Raw genomic sequence first — 17,779 nt, forward strand, 5'->3', positions numbered from 1 at the left:
CCAGGATGCCTGTTTCTCCAGGACGCTCCCATGGGGTGTGGGAGCCATGACCTGTCCCCCTGGTTTCATTTTGTACCTTCCCGTTTGTTTGGAAGGGCAGTGGTGCCAGGGTCGGGCAGGAGGCACAGGAGGGGGCGGGGGAGGGGCCCCCCTGTGGGCCTGGCCAGTACCGGCAGCAGGTGCCCGAGGAAGGTGTGTCTTGAACAGATTCCTGGGCCCGAGTTCCACATGGCAATGGAGTTAGCCCCACGGTGCTTCGCGTTTGCTACGCTTGAGTTTGCTCACGAGACCCAGGTCTCCCTCACCCTTCCACCCAGACAGACCCAGCAGACGGATGTTCCCCTGGGTCTCCTTGGCTTGTCCCAGAATCTTCCCCAGCGACTCCAAAGGAGCCTGTGGTCTTTGAGCCCAGGGGAGCCCCAGTGGCTTTGTGGGTTCGCGGCCCACCCAGGGAGTAGGGAGGGAGCTCTGGGGTCCCGCAGACCTGATGGATGTGGGTAAGGGGGGCACTGTCCCCCAGGGTGGGACAGACCACCGTGCCCACCTACCACATCCTCCTCCCGTCCTCGCAGGTATCCGCCCCCAGATCATGAACGGCCCCCTGCACCCCCGCCCCCTGGTGGCGCTGCTTGACGGCAGAGACTGCACCGTGGAGATGCCCATCCTGAAGGACCTGGCCACCGTGGCCTTCTGTGACGCACAGTCCACTCAGGAGATCCACGAGAAGGTGGGCCCCACCCCCAGGCCGGGGTCGCCCGGGTCAGGTGGCAGCAGCTGCCGTTCAGCGAGGGCTCCTTCCTGTCTCCACCCTCAGGCCTCCCCGGGCTGGGCCCTCTCACACCCCGCCCCACCCCTCCGGATGCCACCTCCTGTGTGCCCTCCCCTGCGCTGTCACCCAGAGTCACCAGCAGAGCCCGAAGCACAAGCACAGGCCACTCGCCTGGGGAGCGATCGCGCCCACGCCGCGTCCTCTGTGGCGGGTGCGAGGGTGACGGGGGCGAGGGCTCCAGCCTTGCTGTGCTCACCCCGTCCCAGGTTCTAAACGAAGCCGTGGGCGCCATGATGTACCACACCATCACCCTCACCAGGGAGGACCTGGAGAAGTTCAAGGCCCTGAGAGTGATCGTGCGGATAGGCAGCGGCTACGACAACGTGGACATCAAGGCTGCCGGCGAGCTCGGTGAGTGCGGCCGTTCGGAGCGCCAGATACACAGAGGACTGTGCCTCTGCCGGGCGCCCCCCCAGATACACAGAGGACTGTGCCTGCTGCACCCCGAGGCCCCAGCCAGGCTGTCTCCCTGGGGAAGGACCTGAAGCCAGGGGCCCGTCCCTGCAGAGGGGACCCGTGAGAGGCCACAGGTCAGTGTTGACCAGTCAGGACCCGTCAGCTGGAAACACAGGTGCTGGGTGCACAGCTCAGGGCTCGGGGAGTGGCCTCCAGTCCTGGCATGGAGCCTCCCCCCGAGGGCTGCTGCCCACCCAGAAACCTGCCCGGGTCAGCACTGACACCGTGGACTGCGGCCCTTGTCGGAGGGGGCAGCAGACGGACACCCAAAGGCAGGAACGTGGCTCTGTGACCCCCACCCCCACCCCGGCCCCTGTCTTAGACTCCACGTGTGAGGAGTGTTCGCAGAGCACCGAGAGCAAGCGACCCTCGGCTGGCCTGCTCGCTTCATGAGGGCCCGAGATCCTTCTAAATAAGCCCCCCTGTCCTCGGTCCAGGTTTGCGATGTGCCAGACCTGCTCCTGGGCGCGCGGGCCTGTGCTCCGCCTGCTGGGTACGGGGCGCCCCGAAGCCCCAGGGCTGCTCGCAGGTACCTAGGAACCCCAGCCTCTGCAGTCCCCAACCTTCGGGCATGCTGAGGCCCTGGTGGGCCAGTGGTCCATCTCCCTCCCCACCCCCCAGGACCCCGCGGGCTGCATGCGTGCGCGGCCTCGCGCGGTGAGCTGAGCTGGCGTCCTCCCTACAGCACACGTGCCGCAGCATCGGGCACTTCTGGCCTCCGCTTCCTCCTCCAAGGTCCTAGCCTGGAGGGTGGAGTGAAGGTCCACGGTTTCTTCGAGTGCTTAGCTCCCTCACTTGAACTGGGGGCAGGCGCCGGCCAGAGGGAGCCTGGCTGTGGCAGGGCTGGTGCTGAGTCTGGTGATTCAGGGTAGCGCCAGGGTGCTCTGATATGGCAGGTGGGTCGCCCCACAGGTAAACCCCAGAGGAGGAGGCAGGAGGTGGTCATTCCCCAACAGCTGCCTTTTTCCCCTTCCCCATCCTGGAAGTGGGGGACTGTGTGGCACGTGGCTTGGAAGATCGACCCTGTACAAGAGGAAAAGGCGTGGGTGGCATCAGAATCCAGACTCGTTACGGGGTCTGGAGGAAGCAATGGCTTCCTGTGTCTGCCCCAAGCACTCGCTTCTGGCCTCGGGGTCCCCCTGAGCCTGCCTCGGTTGCCACAAAGAAACTTGGGTGGATAGGAGTCCTCAGAAGCATGTCTAGCGTTACCTCAAATGTTCCATCTTTCTCGGGCACCAACAAGAATATTTTTGTTTGAAAACAAATGTTCTTTGTGCTCTTGGTAGAGCTGAAATCCCAAGTTCAAACAGCGACGGAGAATATAGTTTAGCCCACGGGCGGGGCGGGGGGTCCTCAAATGTGCTTCCCTGCACCCGCCTTCCCATCTCTGCTGTGTGTCCGCCCCTTGCAGCCCAGGAGCCCCGGGCTCCGGTGAGGTGTTCCTGTTGAGTTTCCTTGACGGGAACCAGCCACTTCTTTTCAGGCAGAGATGGGAAGGTCTCCCACGCGAAACTCGCCATCCCTCCATTTGCAGATGCCCCCACACAGCTGGCCCGGGCCAGGAGGGGGACCTCGTTTCCCCAGCCGCACGGCTGCCCTTGCCAGGCAGCTGCCAATTTGAGGAACGGAAAAGGATGTCAACCGTGGCGTTTGCATTGATCCTGGCGCGTGTGGGATTTGGAGAAGGAAAATGGGCCTCTGTCCTGTCTCCAAATTGCACTCCGCAGATCATTCTGTGCCCAGACCTCGTGCAAACGAGGACATGGCTGTAGGTAGCGCTCGTGTCCGGGCCTGAAGTGTGGCCTTCCTGGGAGGATGCTCCTTTCCCAGTGCTCACGGGAGCCTTTGCACGATGCCGGTGGGGACCCTGAGACAGAGGGCTGGAGTCGATGCTGGGAGTGGAGAGCAGGGCGAGGCTCAGGAAACCGCTGACACCCTTCTGGAGCCCTTAGAGGGGTTCGGCCTCTGCACTGTCGCCCCAGGAACCAGGGAGCCAGGAGGAAGCTGGCGGAGGTGGGAGGTTGCTGGAGGCCTCTCACCCGTGGGCCTTTCTAGCAAGCTCCTCTGTCCGGTTTCCAGTTCAGAAAGGTTGACAGCAAAGAGTGAAGCCATTGACAGAAGCAGCAGCTCAGCCACTGGGCTCGGGCCTTGGGGTGAGATGGGTGCTAGAAGCTTCTCATCTTGGCCTCTGGAGGATCGCGCTGATGCAGGCATGACCAGAAGAATGGTTTAGAAAGAGTCCCACCTCAGGAGAGTAGTCAAGGCTGTGGGGTTTTATGGGGAAGGTGCCGTTGCCCTTGGGGCAGGACGGTCCCCGGTGCTGCCAGCAGCCCCTCCTTTCAGGGCCGCAGGCTGAGCGTGTGCCCCTGCGCCCCCCCGGGTTGGGTGGATGCAGTGCTGTGTGTCACACGGACCCGCGTGGGGACCCCCTCCTCCCGTGTCCCCTCCAGTCTCAGCTCCCAGGGCACAGCTGGCCCCGGGGCCCAGGCGGTTGGCTGGGCGGTGGCAGGGGGTCCACACTCCGCTCTTCCCCTGCCGGCCCCTCTTGCTGGGCTCTGGCCAGCACACATCAGGTTCCTCAGAGGAACGAAAGCATCACAAATGCCCAGCGATTTCCTTGACCCCTGGCTTCTGCCTCCGTCTGTCCAGACTGTGAAAAGCCCTGGCTTCTCGCTCAGCCCACAATCCAGGCCTGCTTGTTTCACATGGAGTCATTATGGCTGTTCTGCAGAACTGACCTCCAGCACGTGGAAAGTTCGGCAGCCTCGATCTCAGTCAGACCCTTGGTCCCCTGGCAGGTGGCTAGGACCAGGGGGGGTGATGTGCTCATGGGGGCTTTTACTCTCTGAGCTATCTATCCTCCTGAGGGGGTCCCTGAGACCCTGGACCTCAGGGCAGCCCTCGTGGGGTGGTCACGCAGCTACTAGAAAGGGGGTGCTCAGCACGGAGGGTCCTGTGGTCCTGTTTTCCATCCAGTGGAGCCACAGCGGCTCTGGTGCTCTTGTCCCCACTGCCGGGCTTGAGAAGGTCGAGGAGGGCAGGGCTGCCTTCTTGGTGACCCTGCCCCCGTGTTCCTTGGGTCCCAACCTGGGATTAAAAAGTGGTTTTCTGAGCTGGTCTGACAAGCTGCTTGGATATCTGTGTCCCTCAGAAAGCTGCTTGCCTGACAGACCCCAGCCTGGCTCCCAAGCCCCCTCCGCAGGCCCCATGCCTGGTGAGGCGTCCGTGTTCCCTGCCACATCCCACCCTGGCCCTCTGTTCCTGCGCCCCTCCTCCCATGTCTGGCAGACATTCTCATTCTTCCCCCAGACACCCTCCTACCAGGGAAGGCCAGTGCCTAGCTGTGCCTGCCTGGGACGTGGGGTGGTTCTTCGAGCAGCCCCTCGGCCGCAGAGCCTGCGGACCCGCCCTCACCAGCTGCCCCCAGCCCTAAACGCTCTTTCTGAGAGCAGGGCAGGCCCGCCGTCTGCCGTGTTCTTTCTGCCCGAGCAGGATTGTGGGCAAGGCCCACCGAACAGGCATGGGGCTGAATTCAGGCTTCAGCTCCGTCCCGGCCCCGCCCGGGCCCGTGTTGAGGGGGTGGGTTCCTAATTCTTCCATCTTGCCCTTTTTCAAAACAAGTAGTAACATGCTCATCACAAGAGACTTAAAATACAGTTAACAAAAGGCCAGTCTCTTGACCCCAGCTCCGCCCCAGGAGGAAGCTCCGGAGGGTGCACGGTAAGGAGTCCGGTCGACCCGGTCAGGAGGGGCTCTGCACACTGGTTTCCTGCTGTTCCACGGTGGACACGGGCAGGTTTCCAGCTCTTGGCTGCTCACCCCGTCCAGCTGCCCACAGCTTGCTTCCCAGAAACACGGGGTCTAGAAGCAAAGGGTGGGCAGGACGTGGGGTCCGTGGGAGCCTGGGGGGGAGGTGCGGCAAGCCTGGGATGGATGTGGGGGCTGAGGCTGAGTGTCCCCCAGGTGACACGCAGGCCTCAGAGAGCCTGACCTACCCGGGGCCACACGCCCTGTCCGTGGCTGAAGGGCCAGCTCTGCCAGGGAGCCCCGGAGCTCCCCCTGCAGAGTCGGGGGTCCTCACCCGGGGCCTGCCCTGTCCTCTCCAGGCATCGCCGTGTGCAACATCCCGTCCGCGGCCGTGGAAGAGACGGCCGACTCCACCATCTGCCACATCCTCAACCTGTACCGGCGGAACACGTGGCTGTACCAGGCGCTGCGGGAAGGCACGCGGGTCCAGAGCGTCGAGCAGATCCGGGAGGTGGCCTCGGGAGCAGCCCGCATCCGCGGGGAGACGTTGGGCCTCATCGGCTTCGGTACGTGCAGCTGCCCAGCCCGTCCCCCACCCGCCAGTGCTGGCGCAGGGACCCCTCCCTTCCCCCCCCCCCAGGAAGAGCCAGGGGGCAGGGTGGGGGGCGAGGCCGATGAGGGAATTCCCCCTTGGAGGTGGGTCTGCAGGGCTGGGTAGGGAGCACACGGCAGCAAGGGGGCTGTGTGCCTGCTAACTGCCCCCGGCAGGGGCTGCTGGGGGTGCCTTGCGGAGACGCCAGCGGGTTTGGGGCTCAAATGGGGGCTGGTGGCTAAGCGGAGACCTGGGCCGTGGGCCAGGCCCAGCCCCTGGAAACCCTCCAATGCCAGGCCAGGGTGGCAGCAGGGAGTCCCTGAAGGATTTCAGGCAGGAAGGTAGCACGGTCAGGTCATCAGCTTAGAAAGCTCACTGGGGGTGGAGGCAGGGAAAGGTCCTCCTGGAGTCGGCTGGTGGCCCTGTGAGTGTCTTGGGCGGGTTACCAAGGGCAGGGAGCTGTGCCGGGATGCAGCCCGATGACGTAGTGCTGACAACACAGGGGCTCAGGTGGGCCCCACGCTGCACACAGGGGGCTTTTACTGCTGAATCTCAGCCCCACCACTTGGCCATTCCATGACCTGGAAGAAATTCCCTGACCTCTCAGCCTCGGTGTCCCAGTCTATACATTGGGAAGGGCATGCTACACATGGCTGCCTCTTAGGATTCAAAGAAGGCACGGGAAGCATGTGGGGTGGGTAGTAAGTGCTGGGCCTGGCTTCCAGAGGGCTCTCCAAGCTGTCATTCAGCCCTTAGTTCAGAGCTCTGTTTCCAGAAAACCAAGGGTCAGGACCCCTGGGGTGGCCTCTGGGTGCCAGCTTGAACAAGGTAGAGGGAGCTGGGTTTCTTTGAGGAGTGCACATCTTTCTAACTCCCCAGGGTGAGTTTAAGAACCCACGTTTAGGGGTGATCACACTCATGAAAGCATTCTTCTGTTTACAAAGGAGCCCTTCTTTTTTTTCTTGAGTGTCCGCCGCAAATGCCAACAGGGACGGGGGTGCCTATGTGAGCACCACAGCGCCCTCTGCTGGCGCCCGCTGGGCCTCCTTTTGCTCCGCACAGTCCGTCGTCCTTGAGATGGTTCTTAGAACGTCGTTCGCGTTCTCCACCCCGCAGTGGCTGAGCCCTTTGCCATCCTTTGAAGATGCTTTCAGTTTACCGAGGCCAGTCCTGTGGTTTGAGCCCCGTTTACTCGAGACTAAGCCAGCACCGTCTCAGCCCCCGCTCCCCGTGCTCTCTGATTGCAAGGTCGCCTTGCTGCCTTTCAGGTCTGTGTGTAGCCTTCCAGAAGTGGAGACAGGGCTCCGACGGGCAGAGGCGTAGTCGGAGGCTGCCCAGTGCCTCCGGAAAACATTCACTTGCCTGAGGCTCCGCTACAAGCAGCTGCAGCACCTGGAGTGCGGGGCGGCCCGGCCCTGAGCGTGGCCCCAGCCCGGGTTGCTGGTGGGATGGTGCTCGGGGACAGCCACCAAGTTGGGACCATGTATGAACATTGGAAGGGAAAGCCAGCCAAAGGCAGCAGTGGGTGGTTTTTTTGTTTTTTTGTTTTTTTGTTTTTGTTTTTTTTTTGATCCAATCAGTCACAGAATTAAGTCATTAGGTCTTGTAGAAACTTAGGAAAACCTCACGGCTAACGGAGAAGCCAGAGACGAGGGTTAGGGGACATATGAAAAGCAGACACTGGAAAATCACAGGCCGGGAAGCCCCGTCTCGAGGCAAAGTGTGTTAGGAAGCAGAAGTCGAGAGGGGGCGTTACTGTGTGGGCTGTGAGCATGGGGGCGTGTCCCATACTGCAGGGATGGCAGAGGGGTGTTGCAGGCCGCTGGCACTGTTCCCTCCACCTTGTCACCTTTGTCATGCCTGCCTGTCCGCTGGGGGGGGGTGTGGCTACAGTTCCTGGTTCACTGCCTCCAAGTGATGACACTGGGGAGGGAGGCCAGGAGGGACAGCTAGCCTCCCGAGACTGAAGCCCATAGACTGAAGCCCAGCAGCAGCGGGAGCAGTCCACCTCCAGTTGCCCTCCTGTGCGCTTCCTGTTTGGGAAGAGACACCTTCCCCGGTTTCCCGCTCCTTCCCCCGCACCGCGGGGCAGTGTTTTCAGATAGGGATTCTGCATGCTTCCCAGGGGAGCCCATTCCAGCGTCACGCACACCACTGTTTTCAAGCCGAAAACAGCTCTGGGAAGCAGGAGGCACAGGCCATGGGGTTCCGTGGGTTTGTCCAAATGACCACCATTTGGGAGTCAGGGAGGCCTTCGTGTCCTGTTGGGTGGTATGGGTGACTAAGCCGCTAGAGAGGGGCCTGGGACTCCCCCAGGTCAGGACCAGCCTGCACACCCGAGAATTAGCCTGACCCATCCATGGCTCCACCGCCCCATCAAAGTGAGTCCTCCGTACCAGTCTGTGCTCAGGCCGCTCGGCAGGGTCCGTTTTGATCCCTGTGCCCCTTCCATGAGCAAACCCCGTGCTAATTGGCAAGAAAACATTCTCTTACTGCCCTCGCTGTCTCAAGAGAGGAAGCTGGGGTTAAGAAGCCTGTTGTGTACCCAGAAACCTAGGGGAGAGAGAAATATGAATGGGAGGCTATGGTGATGGCTGGAACTGGGGGAGGAGCACATGGTATTCTTTCTAGCTATGTTGTTTCAAAATGTCCATCGTAAGAACTTTGACACATACACACACACCCACACCCCATACCCCACAATGCAGACAAGGCCCCGCACTCCTCCCCCAGGAAGCTTGGCCGCACTTCAGCCCCAGGAAGCTAAGGAGACGTGCTGGCCAAGAGCATCACCAAGCTTGGGCACGCGGCGCCTCCGGCAGCCTCCTGTTGGTCCCACTGCCGGCGGGGACAGCGAGGGCCCACACAAGGTGTGGCGTCTGGGGCGCCGAGCCCGCTCACCTGGACGCTCTCTCTCCGCACAGGTCGCACGGGGCAGGCGGCTGCTGTCCGAGCCAAGGCCTTTGGATTCAGCGTCATATTTTATGACCCCTACTTGCAGGATGGGATCGAACGGTCCCTCGGCGTGCAGAGGGTCTACACCCTGCAGGACTTACTGTATCAGAGCGACTGTGTCTCCTTGCACTGTAATCTCAACGAGCATAACCACCACCTCATCAATGACTTTACTATAAAGCAGGTAACTGGACACAGATAACTCTCAGCCCCTGCCTGGAAACTTGCATCCAAACAAAAGGGAGGGACGGGAAGTGGTCCGTGGACACGCACACGAAAGGGAAGACCGTCCCCCAGGACATCAGTGAGGGGCCAGGTGAGGCCCCAGCACGGGATGGGCCACGTCAAGCTGGGGCAGACAGGCTGGCCCAGGACCCAGCAGGGACCTGTCTTAATCAGGTTTGGCCTCCGAGAAGCAACAGGCAGGTGACAGGTCCCAACTCCGGCCTGCCCGCCTTATGGCCCTCTCTCAGGATCTGCAGAAACCGACCCAGCTGCCACCAGCTGTCGCTGCCACCACCACCCCCCCCCCCCGACCTGCCATACACGCATGTCGTCAACAGCCGGACCGGCCGAACTCCTCGGTCCGTGGCTGGCGCCGTCCAGTGTGGCAGTATCTGACGGCTCTTCTTCCTCCCGCAGATGAGGCAAGGGGCATTCCTAGTGAACGCGGCCCGCGGCGGGCTGGTGGATGAGAAAGCCTTAGCCCAAGCCCTCAAGGAAGGCAGGATACGAGGGGCAGCCCTCGACGTGCACGAATCGGAGCCTTTCAGGTGGGTCTGTGGGGCTGCTGACATGGCTGGTACCCGGGCTCCCGGCCTCACACCTGGAACTCGCGGGGCCGGGGCTGCTTCTCCACCTGACCGCCCCCACACTGTGACCGTGGGGCGCTGTCCCAGGAAAGTGGCTTCTGGGGAGGAAACGAGAGACCACCTTACAGCCTCTGTTCTAAGGGCTGTGCTGTACTTGGAGCGTAAAAGGGCCAGGGGCCCACGAGGGAAGTCCGAAAGCGTCGGAAAGGAAGGAGAATGGTGTGTTGGTCTGGGGAGGAGCAGGCTTCCTCTGTCCGCTGGACTGCGGGTTCTGCCTAGACGAAAGCCCTGCCCGTCCTCCGGAGAGCCTTCCTCCTTCCTTCCCAGTCCCTGATCCCTCCTGACGCTCACATTAGAAGTTTTGATCAGTATGTTCTTAAATCCCCAGCCTTTGGGAAACCTCCGACACTGTTCCTCTGCACACATAAACTGGCCACGAGCTCTCTTGGTGAGTAGGGTAGGGAGCGATCCTCAGCTCTTCTCATTTGCTGTGTTTTTGTGCATTTATCTAGCTTTGCTCAGGGTCCTTTGAAAGATGCACCGAATCTCATTTGTACGCCCCACACAGCTTGGTATAGTGAGCAAGCCTCACTAGAGATGAGGGAGGCAGCTGCCACCGAGATCCGCCGGGCCATCACAGGTGAGCCCTCCCTCTGCAGCGCTTCCCGCCACCGCCGGCGGGAAGGGCGGCCGGAGACCCGCGGCTCAGCTGCCCCTGGGACTGGTACTGAGAGCAGAGTTGTTAGGGATCAAGTTGATTAAAACCGGAAGGAGCTGGACCCAGTTCATCCAAGCCTTGAACTCAATTTCAGAAGAAACGGATCCTTTTCATCAGCCAGCGTTAAGCGTTCAAACTGCGGAGGGAGCTGGGGTCTGGGGGGGCGGAGTGAAGAGCTCAGACCACGGGCCCTGCAAAATTGCACCTTTTCTGAAAATGAAAGGGCCAGCCCTCTCATTCTAAGCTAAGAGCCTTTACACTCAGATTTCCATAGTTCGAGCACTAGGGGGTTCCCCCAGCAGCAGCTACTGGTGCTAACTCAGTGTGACCTTAAAAATACATCTGATTAATTTTAATCCTCATACTCCAGGTCGCATCCCCGAAAGCTTAAGAAACTGTGTGAACAAGGAATTCTTTGTCACAACAGCTCCCTGGTCAGTAATAGATCAGCAAGCAATCCATCCGGAGCTCAACGGCGCCACATACAGGTGAGGAGCGGAATGGCACCGGCCTAGGCTGGAGCGCTGCCCGCCCCCCCCCCAGAGAGGGGGAGAGGGAAGGAGAGAGGCGTAAACCACCCCAGAGCGCTCCCTGCGCCAAGTCTGTGCAGTCCTCGCACTTTTTCTGATGCCGTTTTTGTGGAGCAAACACAACTCTCGCGATACAGCCTAGAATTGGGGTTCCTATTTATAAAAGGAGTGGGAACTGGGAGTGCATTCCCCGAAGGTCTGAACACTGAGGAATCACCCTGCATTCCAAGCCGCTTCAAAAGCAGAGGGCTTCTGGCTGAGAAGGTACCGGGAAGATTTTCAGGGTAAAGGGCTTGTTGGTGAATTTGTTCTCTAATTGGAATCTTCTGGCCCAGAGCCTTCATAGGCCCTGGAAGGGAGCAGGGTTTCACTGGTGAGTTTCCCAGGGTTCTCTTCCCCTGGCTGGGCTCACAGGGAAATCAATGTCCTGCTTTATAAAGCTGCAGCCTTTAATTCCTTTGTCTTGCTTACTGTAACAATCCCTGGCAGTATGCACTTCCGGGGCCAGATCATTCTCCCCTGGGCCCTAGCCTGTGCGCTGTGGGAAGCATCACGGTGGCCTGGCCTCCAGCAGCGCTCCCAACTGTAATAACCGAAAATGGTTCTAGCTGCAGCTGGCCGTCCCGTGATGAGCCACCGCGGTGAGCCACCGCCGGGGGGAGGCGTTGTTTAACTATGGTTAGTGTAGTAAGACCCACAGGTGAAGGCTCAGACTCGACCAAGTTAGGCGGTTTTCTTCCTGGGTCTTGTGGCTTTATTTACGTTTCGGTTTGCCGTGTTCTATTAATGTCCCCCCGTTTTTACCTAATAGTATTTCAGTATCATTACTCGAAACGGTCTCTGCCCCAGGTTCCTATTCCTTATTGTTGGCAGCCCGTCCTTTAAAGGCCACATCTTAATTCTTCCCTTTGACAGACCAAGACTCCCTGGCCCCTTGGAATACAGCTTATGCTTGAGGGGCTGTAGCTCACCCAAGTCCCAGAGTCCTTCATTTCTGACCAACCAGTGAATAGTTGCGACAGGCTGCAGGTTGGGGAGCTATGGGTCAAGGGTTTGAGAATGTCGAGAATGAGTATTTTCATCATAAAGCACCTGCCTCCTAAAGCTGCTTCATCCTGGGGATGTTCCAATACACCGACTCGCATCTGCGTAAGAACCGCATGGTCTGTGGGGGGCTTAATGCCACGTGTCCTTGCACACACAGCAGCTTGTGAGCCTGTGATGGAAGGGGAGTCTTCACCGGCTCACCTCTTCCCCTGCTGCTGCGTCCCATCTCAGGCCACGAGAGTGCATAGCTAGCTCGCCTAGGAAGCCACAGTTAGTATCACTGTTGGTTAATCATTAAAAGCATCAGTGCTTTTAAACTAAATTAATTCATTAAACTAATGAATTCTAAGGCAACCGGACAACTTGGGGAGTCTTCTTTTGTACAAAATGTTTCTCAAATGTGGTACAGTGTCCGTGGATGTAATGCAGGCTGTTCCTATTGTGTGAAAGCTCCAGTGTGGCACAGTGTTTTGACTGGACTAAATAGTTTTTCATGTAGATTTCTCCTTGCTTTGGAGGCACAGTGACAAACGTATTAAAACAACAGCCTGAAGTAGGAGCCAAGAGCTCGGCTTCTCCCTGCTCCCGACTTACTGGCCCTTTCTCTCTCTGCTCCTCAGATACCCGCCAGGCATCGTGGGGGTGGCTCCGGGCGGACTTCCTGCAGCCATGGAAGGGATCATCCCCGGAGGCATCCCGGTGACTCACAACCTCCCCACAGTGGCACACCCTTCCCAAGCTCCCTCTCCCAACCAGCCTACAAAACATGGGGACAATAGAGAGCACCCCAATGAGCAATAGCAGAGAATGACGAACGGTCATCATTCAGATAAACCTGGGACCAAGAGACAGTGAAAAACAGATGAACTAAGAAAAGGACTTTGACCGTCTTTTTAACCGATTCCGGACATATGCATCATTGACGTTGCAGTGTTAAGAGAGCGAGAAGCCGAGGCGTGGGAAGGCTGAAGCTGTCGTCTGGTTGCGGAAGCGCTCAAAGACTAGGACGCGATTTGTTAACGACCAACTTCTGTTGTGTGTGTTACGTTCTTCATCTGTGCACCCCATCACAAAGAGTAAATAGATCCTTTTCCTTTATCAGCCCCTCGGGCACAGCAGGTCCTGAACACCTTGCTCTAGAATGTTGCATCAGGAGTTCCAAACGTCAAATAAAAAATACTAAGAGGAAAATCCCCCTCCTGTGACTCTAGTCACTTCGGTCCATGGGGGCTGGTGACCTCTTTTGCTGATAGGAAGATTAAACTACTACAGAGAAGGGGGAGAAAACTGTGCCCGTGTGTGACCGACCACCGCAGCGTACGGGCTCCTGTGCGGAAGTCTCCCACCTGAACTGCGTACTGAGCGGGCAAGTTGGTTGTGAATTCAGTAATACCCTCTTGATGATGCAAAAAAAGGAAAAAAAGAAAAAAGAAAAAAAAAAAGAAAAAGTATTAAGTTTCACAAGCTGTTTGTACTCAAATATATTTTCTCAGTTTCAGATCCTCAGCTATTTTATTGAGTGGAAAGTCTTGAGCTAAAAGAGTTCAAGAAAAATAATGTTGCATTTCCTTATGTCTCAGGAAACACTTTTTATGGTAACTTGTCAGATTGTCTATGAACAAACCCACTTTTTTAGACATTGATAAATCTTCTTTTCTTCACGTGATATTTTATACAAGAACACTTCAGGTGTTACTAGATGTGACTGATTTTAACAAATCCTATTAGATTTGTATCAACTAGTTACATGTTATATTCATAGTCTTTTGTGAATCATCGCCTTTTTGTTTAAAAGATGGCCTATTTGGAGCCTTTGTATAGGTACATTCCTGTTTTTGTGACAAAAAAAAAATCCTTTAAAACTGTCCCAAACAGAAAAATAATGGCTATCGGAAGTGTTTTGTTTTAGTGTGAGTTACCGCTACTGTGTCTGTTTATTGTAAAGGTGGACATTTAGCGTTCAGTGCAGTTTTCAATAAAAAGTAATAAAAATTTGTTAAGTTCTGAAATTCAAATACATCTCACCCAGGTAAAAGTTCTCTACTTGAGATGTTTTAAGGCAACTACATTCTCAGTTTTCAACTCGTGTTCCTCCCAGGTTCAAAGATGAACACTTTTCCATCTGCCCATTCTATAACCAGATTCAGAAATAAAGGCGATTACCTGTAATAGCTTCACTGAGAATCAGAAAGCCGCCCATTAAGTCCATCGTTATCAAATCATGACATCCTCAAGATGAAACGGTTGGAACTAAGTCGATTCAAGAAACAAAATTGGTCAAGTTAGAGAGTTTTGATTTTAATTTACCCAAAAGCAAAATAACCTGGCTCAAGCATTAATGCAAGGGAAATGAATCTCAAAATTCTTTTAAATGATATTTACAAAGAAATGTTGCAAAATAATTAACAGCCATTTCCATATGTTAAGAACTTTAAGTTGATTTAAAGGATTTTCCTTTCTTGAATAGCATTAAACCCCTTAGTACTAGTGATATCCGCAAGTATCAAAATCCATCCATCAGGTCCAATTCCAGGTACCCAACTCCCTGTCACTCCTTTCTCCTCCCCTTCCCATGAAGAAAAGGGGGAGAGGGGCTGTGATGGGGTCTTCGAACATCACCTTCCTCACCCATTTGAAGGTGGTGGTCCCATCCCAACTCTCCCAGAAAAATTACATTAAAAACAACCTCCTATGGATAGAGATGGAGCCCATGGTTACTGACTGACCCATCACTCCAGGAAACGGAATGGGAACTGAACATCCTTGTCATAACCAGGATGTTGTCAGTCAATGAGGGCATGACAACTGCCTAATGAAAGCAGTGTTCCCATAACACAGATGAAGGCTGGGACACGGTGAGCCTAGAGTCAAAAACAAAAAGGCCAGTTCAAATCCGTGGTTTTGTTTAATTAGAACAGAAAATACCACACTGTAGTCTCCCTAAAAAAAGAACCAAGTCCATACAGATAAGGTATTACTGTCCAGAGTCAACCAAGACCTCCTCTTTGAGAAAGGACTGCGTACTCCATCATCTTGGGACAACAATTATGGCTGTTTAATAGTTCAAGAGCTTAACATAGCATTGATTGATTCACCAACATTTTGGCCATTAGCAGCCAATCTGCTATGAAAACCATTTAAATTTAAAGCCCCATCCCTGTCTGGAGCTTAGGAAATGCAATGCTCTACCTTTCCCACAGGGAAGAATGCTGTACCCGTTAAACTAGGTGTGGTCAGGATCACTGATCATAAATAAATAAATAAAGAGGCACCTCCGGGGAAACAACACTCAGCAGACCACCACACACAGGCTAACTACTGAGCCTATGATTTCTGGACAGCATTGACTGCAGCGTGACCATAGTGACTAGATGCTTCTCTCAAACGTTTCTTTGGCTTCATCAAATGGGAGGGTAGGTAGTTCTGCTGAACAGCAACTAGAATAGGATCTGTGCCCACTAAAGAATTCTTCCTATGTATGGAGAAAAGTTTTTATAGAGATGCTATGCTTAGTCCTCCGAACAACAGCCTTCTAAAAACTTAATCAGGGACTAAAATGAAAGCCAGCCAAAGAGTCAATTTGTAGGGAAACCTAGCCACTTAGAACAGGAACATTTACCATTACTACACCAAAATTCATTTATATGGAACCAGATTGCAAACGATTCCTGCAAGTGTTAGTGATCCTTTCATCCTGGGACTATCTCTGCACTGTTCCGAGAGTGGAGAAGGAACTGACATCTCACGGGTGTTTTTCTATTTTTAGTATTCCAGCATCAAATCAGAGGTTGTGCACATTTCAAACACCATCTAAACAGAACTTAGAAGAAAACAAGAAGCAAGTATTTAAAGGTTTTTCACAGCCTTTTCATCAAAGGAACAGTGTGCGTGCATGCGTGTGTGTGTGTGTATGTAAGGGGGTGCGTTCCAAATTGCTTGCCACGTCGATAGTCTACAAAGTGCTTATCAGGACACTAAGTCTTTCATGTGTTCCTGAGATAGGTCTGAAATTTTTACCCAGTATTGAACATATACCTGAAGTGGTCAAATAATACTTTTTATAAAAAGACTTCTATCTAAGATTATAGTTTTAACTTTTAAATAAGAATGGCCACAATTAACCAACATGCAAAAGTTCTCAGACGAGTACTCTGAGAAATTCATTATACAATGCATTTCCACCTTACTGCGTTTTTAAATCTTTGTTCTATACTTAACTGATTCCCAATTAGCCCAAGCAAAGGCATGCCTTTCTACCACGATTTGCTTAAAGCAGAGTTGATGATAAAAGGAAGAATCCAAAGTCCCTCTGCGCGGCAATCTGGGAGTATAACATTGTCAACTGAATCAAGTGCGCAAATTTCACACAATTCATTTAGTTACAAGTGGGCCTGTTCCCCAGGCTCTTTCCTAACTTATATGCAGGGAATGACGACTCACAAAGAGACTGCCACCCAGACTCTGGTAGAAGAACCCTCATTTTAAGGGCACTCTTACCAAACAAATAAATAGCTAAATACTGAAAAGGGGCATATCAGAAGCTTAAAAAAGACGAAGTAATAGAAACCAAAACCCTTTCCAAAACAAGGGAATGACGTCTGTATGAAGTTCACTCAAGCAATTCACTCTTACTTTCCTTGCAGTTTGTTCCTTAAAGATTTGACTTCATTTTATTGGGCACGACAGGAACTAAATTATTAATAAAATAAAAGCTTGTTTTTATTTTTATGTTTTGCTGTGGATAATCTGTACAAAAAGTTTCCAAATCTCTAATGAGCTCTACTGAGACTCAACGTAAAGTGGATCTTTTAAGATAGAAGTAGAATGCCAGGTTCTACTTCAAAAAGAGTATCTCAAAGGAACAAAGTCATCTGCCATGTGCTTTTGGAGGTGCCCGTGCTGGAAAAAACTTCTCAATAATATGAAGATGCTGGTACTTGTCCTATTACACAACTTCTTACACAACCACATGCGTTACATTTATAGACAGATTTACAATTCGAAAGGAAAAAAGTTCTGTCTTAATAAAATTAGGGGTTTTTTTTCTTTTTTTACAAACTGTAGTCCAAACAAAGTTCTCGGTCTCCTCACACAGCAGATACATCATCTCCGTCGGGTGTGGATTAGAAAAGCCCTTCCGGGCAGATCCTGCCAGATCAGGTTCCTTCCATGCCTTGCGCTCTGCTTGCAGCATGCACCACACTAGCTTTGGGGTCGCCACAGAGCTGATACCCTGGTCTTCTGCTTTTTGAGTTTTTTCATTCATCTTCATCATCATCGTCTTCCTCTCCATCCGACAGGGACGTGCAAGGCCGGATCTGTCGGTAGCGGTCAAGCCATTTCTCTACCATCTGTGTGACCAGGGGGTGGTTCCGCCGCCGAGAACTTTTCTGCATGGCCACCAGCACCCCCCCTTCGGTCACACAGCAGTCCAGCCACTCCCTGAGCAGTTTCTCTTGCTGTTCCTCATTACCTAGCTTTTAGAGGAATGTGAAGAAAAGGGGAAATAATACCACAGATCAGAGACCTGCTAGAAAAAATTTAATGAAAACACAGCTGGCAAGATTACTAATGAAAAGGTCAAAGCAACAAACTTTTCACGTGGTTTCAGCCTCTCATCAATTTTAGCATAAAACCCAGATTCCTATGGTTAAACAGAAAAACATCAAGGGGACAATTCACAGAAAAATCTCATGGCGGGGGGGACCACCTACCAATGAGTTATTTGTTTGAAAGAACAGGAAAAAACAAATGTTACCTAATAAACTGATCTTAGCAAAGAAAAGGCTAGAAAAACAAAGTCTCAGCTTCAAACACGCGACAAGGTAAGTTTATTCAGTGAAGTATTTACAGAATGAAGTTATAAAAATTATGTTCTACTAATTAATGCCCTGATTATAAAAGTTTTATAATGATTACTCGTATATTAAATAAAAGACCAATCGTTTTGTAAGAACATGGGTTTTCTGAGTGTTCTTTCTGCACAGCCTCACCAGCCCTGCCTGGGCTACACCTCCCTCGCCCCTACATCTGGACGGTCTCCGGATGGCCCTTCTGCTCCCGCCACTGCTCCAGGCACCTAGTCTCTGGTCT

At 54.0% G+C, this 17,779-nt stretch overlaps 2 protein-coding genes across 10 annotated transcripts in view; one reads left to right on the forward strand and one right to left on the reverse strand.

The window, feature by feature from the left end:
- CTBP2 (C-terminal binding protein 2) overlaps positions 1-13,678 on the forward strand; it is a 158,003-nt gene extending 144,325 nt beyond the window's left edge. For all 8 annotated transcript variants that reach the window (XM_057308812.1, XM_026494358.4, XM_026494359.4 and 5 more), the window contains 8 exons: positions 573-727; positions 1,036-1,180; positions 5,392-5,598; positions 8,549-8,763; positions 9,222-9,352; positions 9,904-10,031; positions 10,480-10,597; positions 12,307-13,678. In XM_057308812.1, the coding sequence (XP_057164795.1) occupies positions 590-727; positions 1,036-1,180; positions 5,392-5,598; positions 8,549-8,763; positions 9,222-9,352; positions 9,904-10,031; positions 10,480-10,597; positions 12,307-12,487 (1,263 nt within the window). In that variant the 5' untranslated portion in view covers positions 573-589 and the 3' untranslated portion in view covers positions 12,488-13,678. The remainder of the gene's footprint in view (positions 1-572; positions 728-1,035; positions 1,181-5,391; positions 5,599-8,548; positions 8,764-9,221; positions 9,353-9,903; positions 10,032-10,479; positions 10,598-12,306) is intronic.
- A 285-nt stretch (positions 13,679-13,963) lies between these two features.
- Positions 13,964-17,779, reverse strand: part of ZRANB1 (zinc finger RANBP2-type containing 1) — a 60,233-nt gene continuing 56,417 nt past the window's right edge. For both annotated transcript variants that reach the window (XM_026494356.4, XM_026494355.4), the window contains exon 10: positions 13,964-17,163. In XM_026494356.4, coding sequence (XP_026350141.1) covers positions 16,945-17,163 — 219 coding nt within the window. In that variant the 3' untranslated portion in view covers positions 13,964-16,944. The remainder of the gene's footprint in view (positions 17,164-17,779) is intronic.

This window comes from Ursus arctos, unplaced genomic scaffold (genome assembly GCF_023065955.2).
Source record: "Ursus arctos isolate Adak ecotype North America unplaced genomic scaffold, UrsArc2.0 scaffold_7, whole genome shotgun sequence".
NCBI classification, from domain to species: Eukaryota; Metazoa; Chordata; class Mammalia; order Carnivora; family Ursidae; genus Ursus; species Ursus arctos.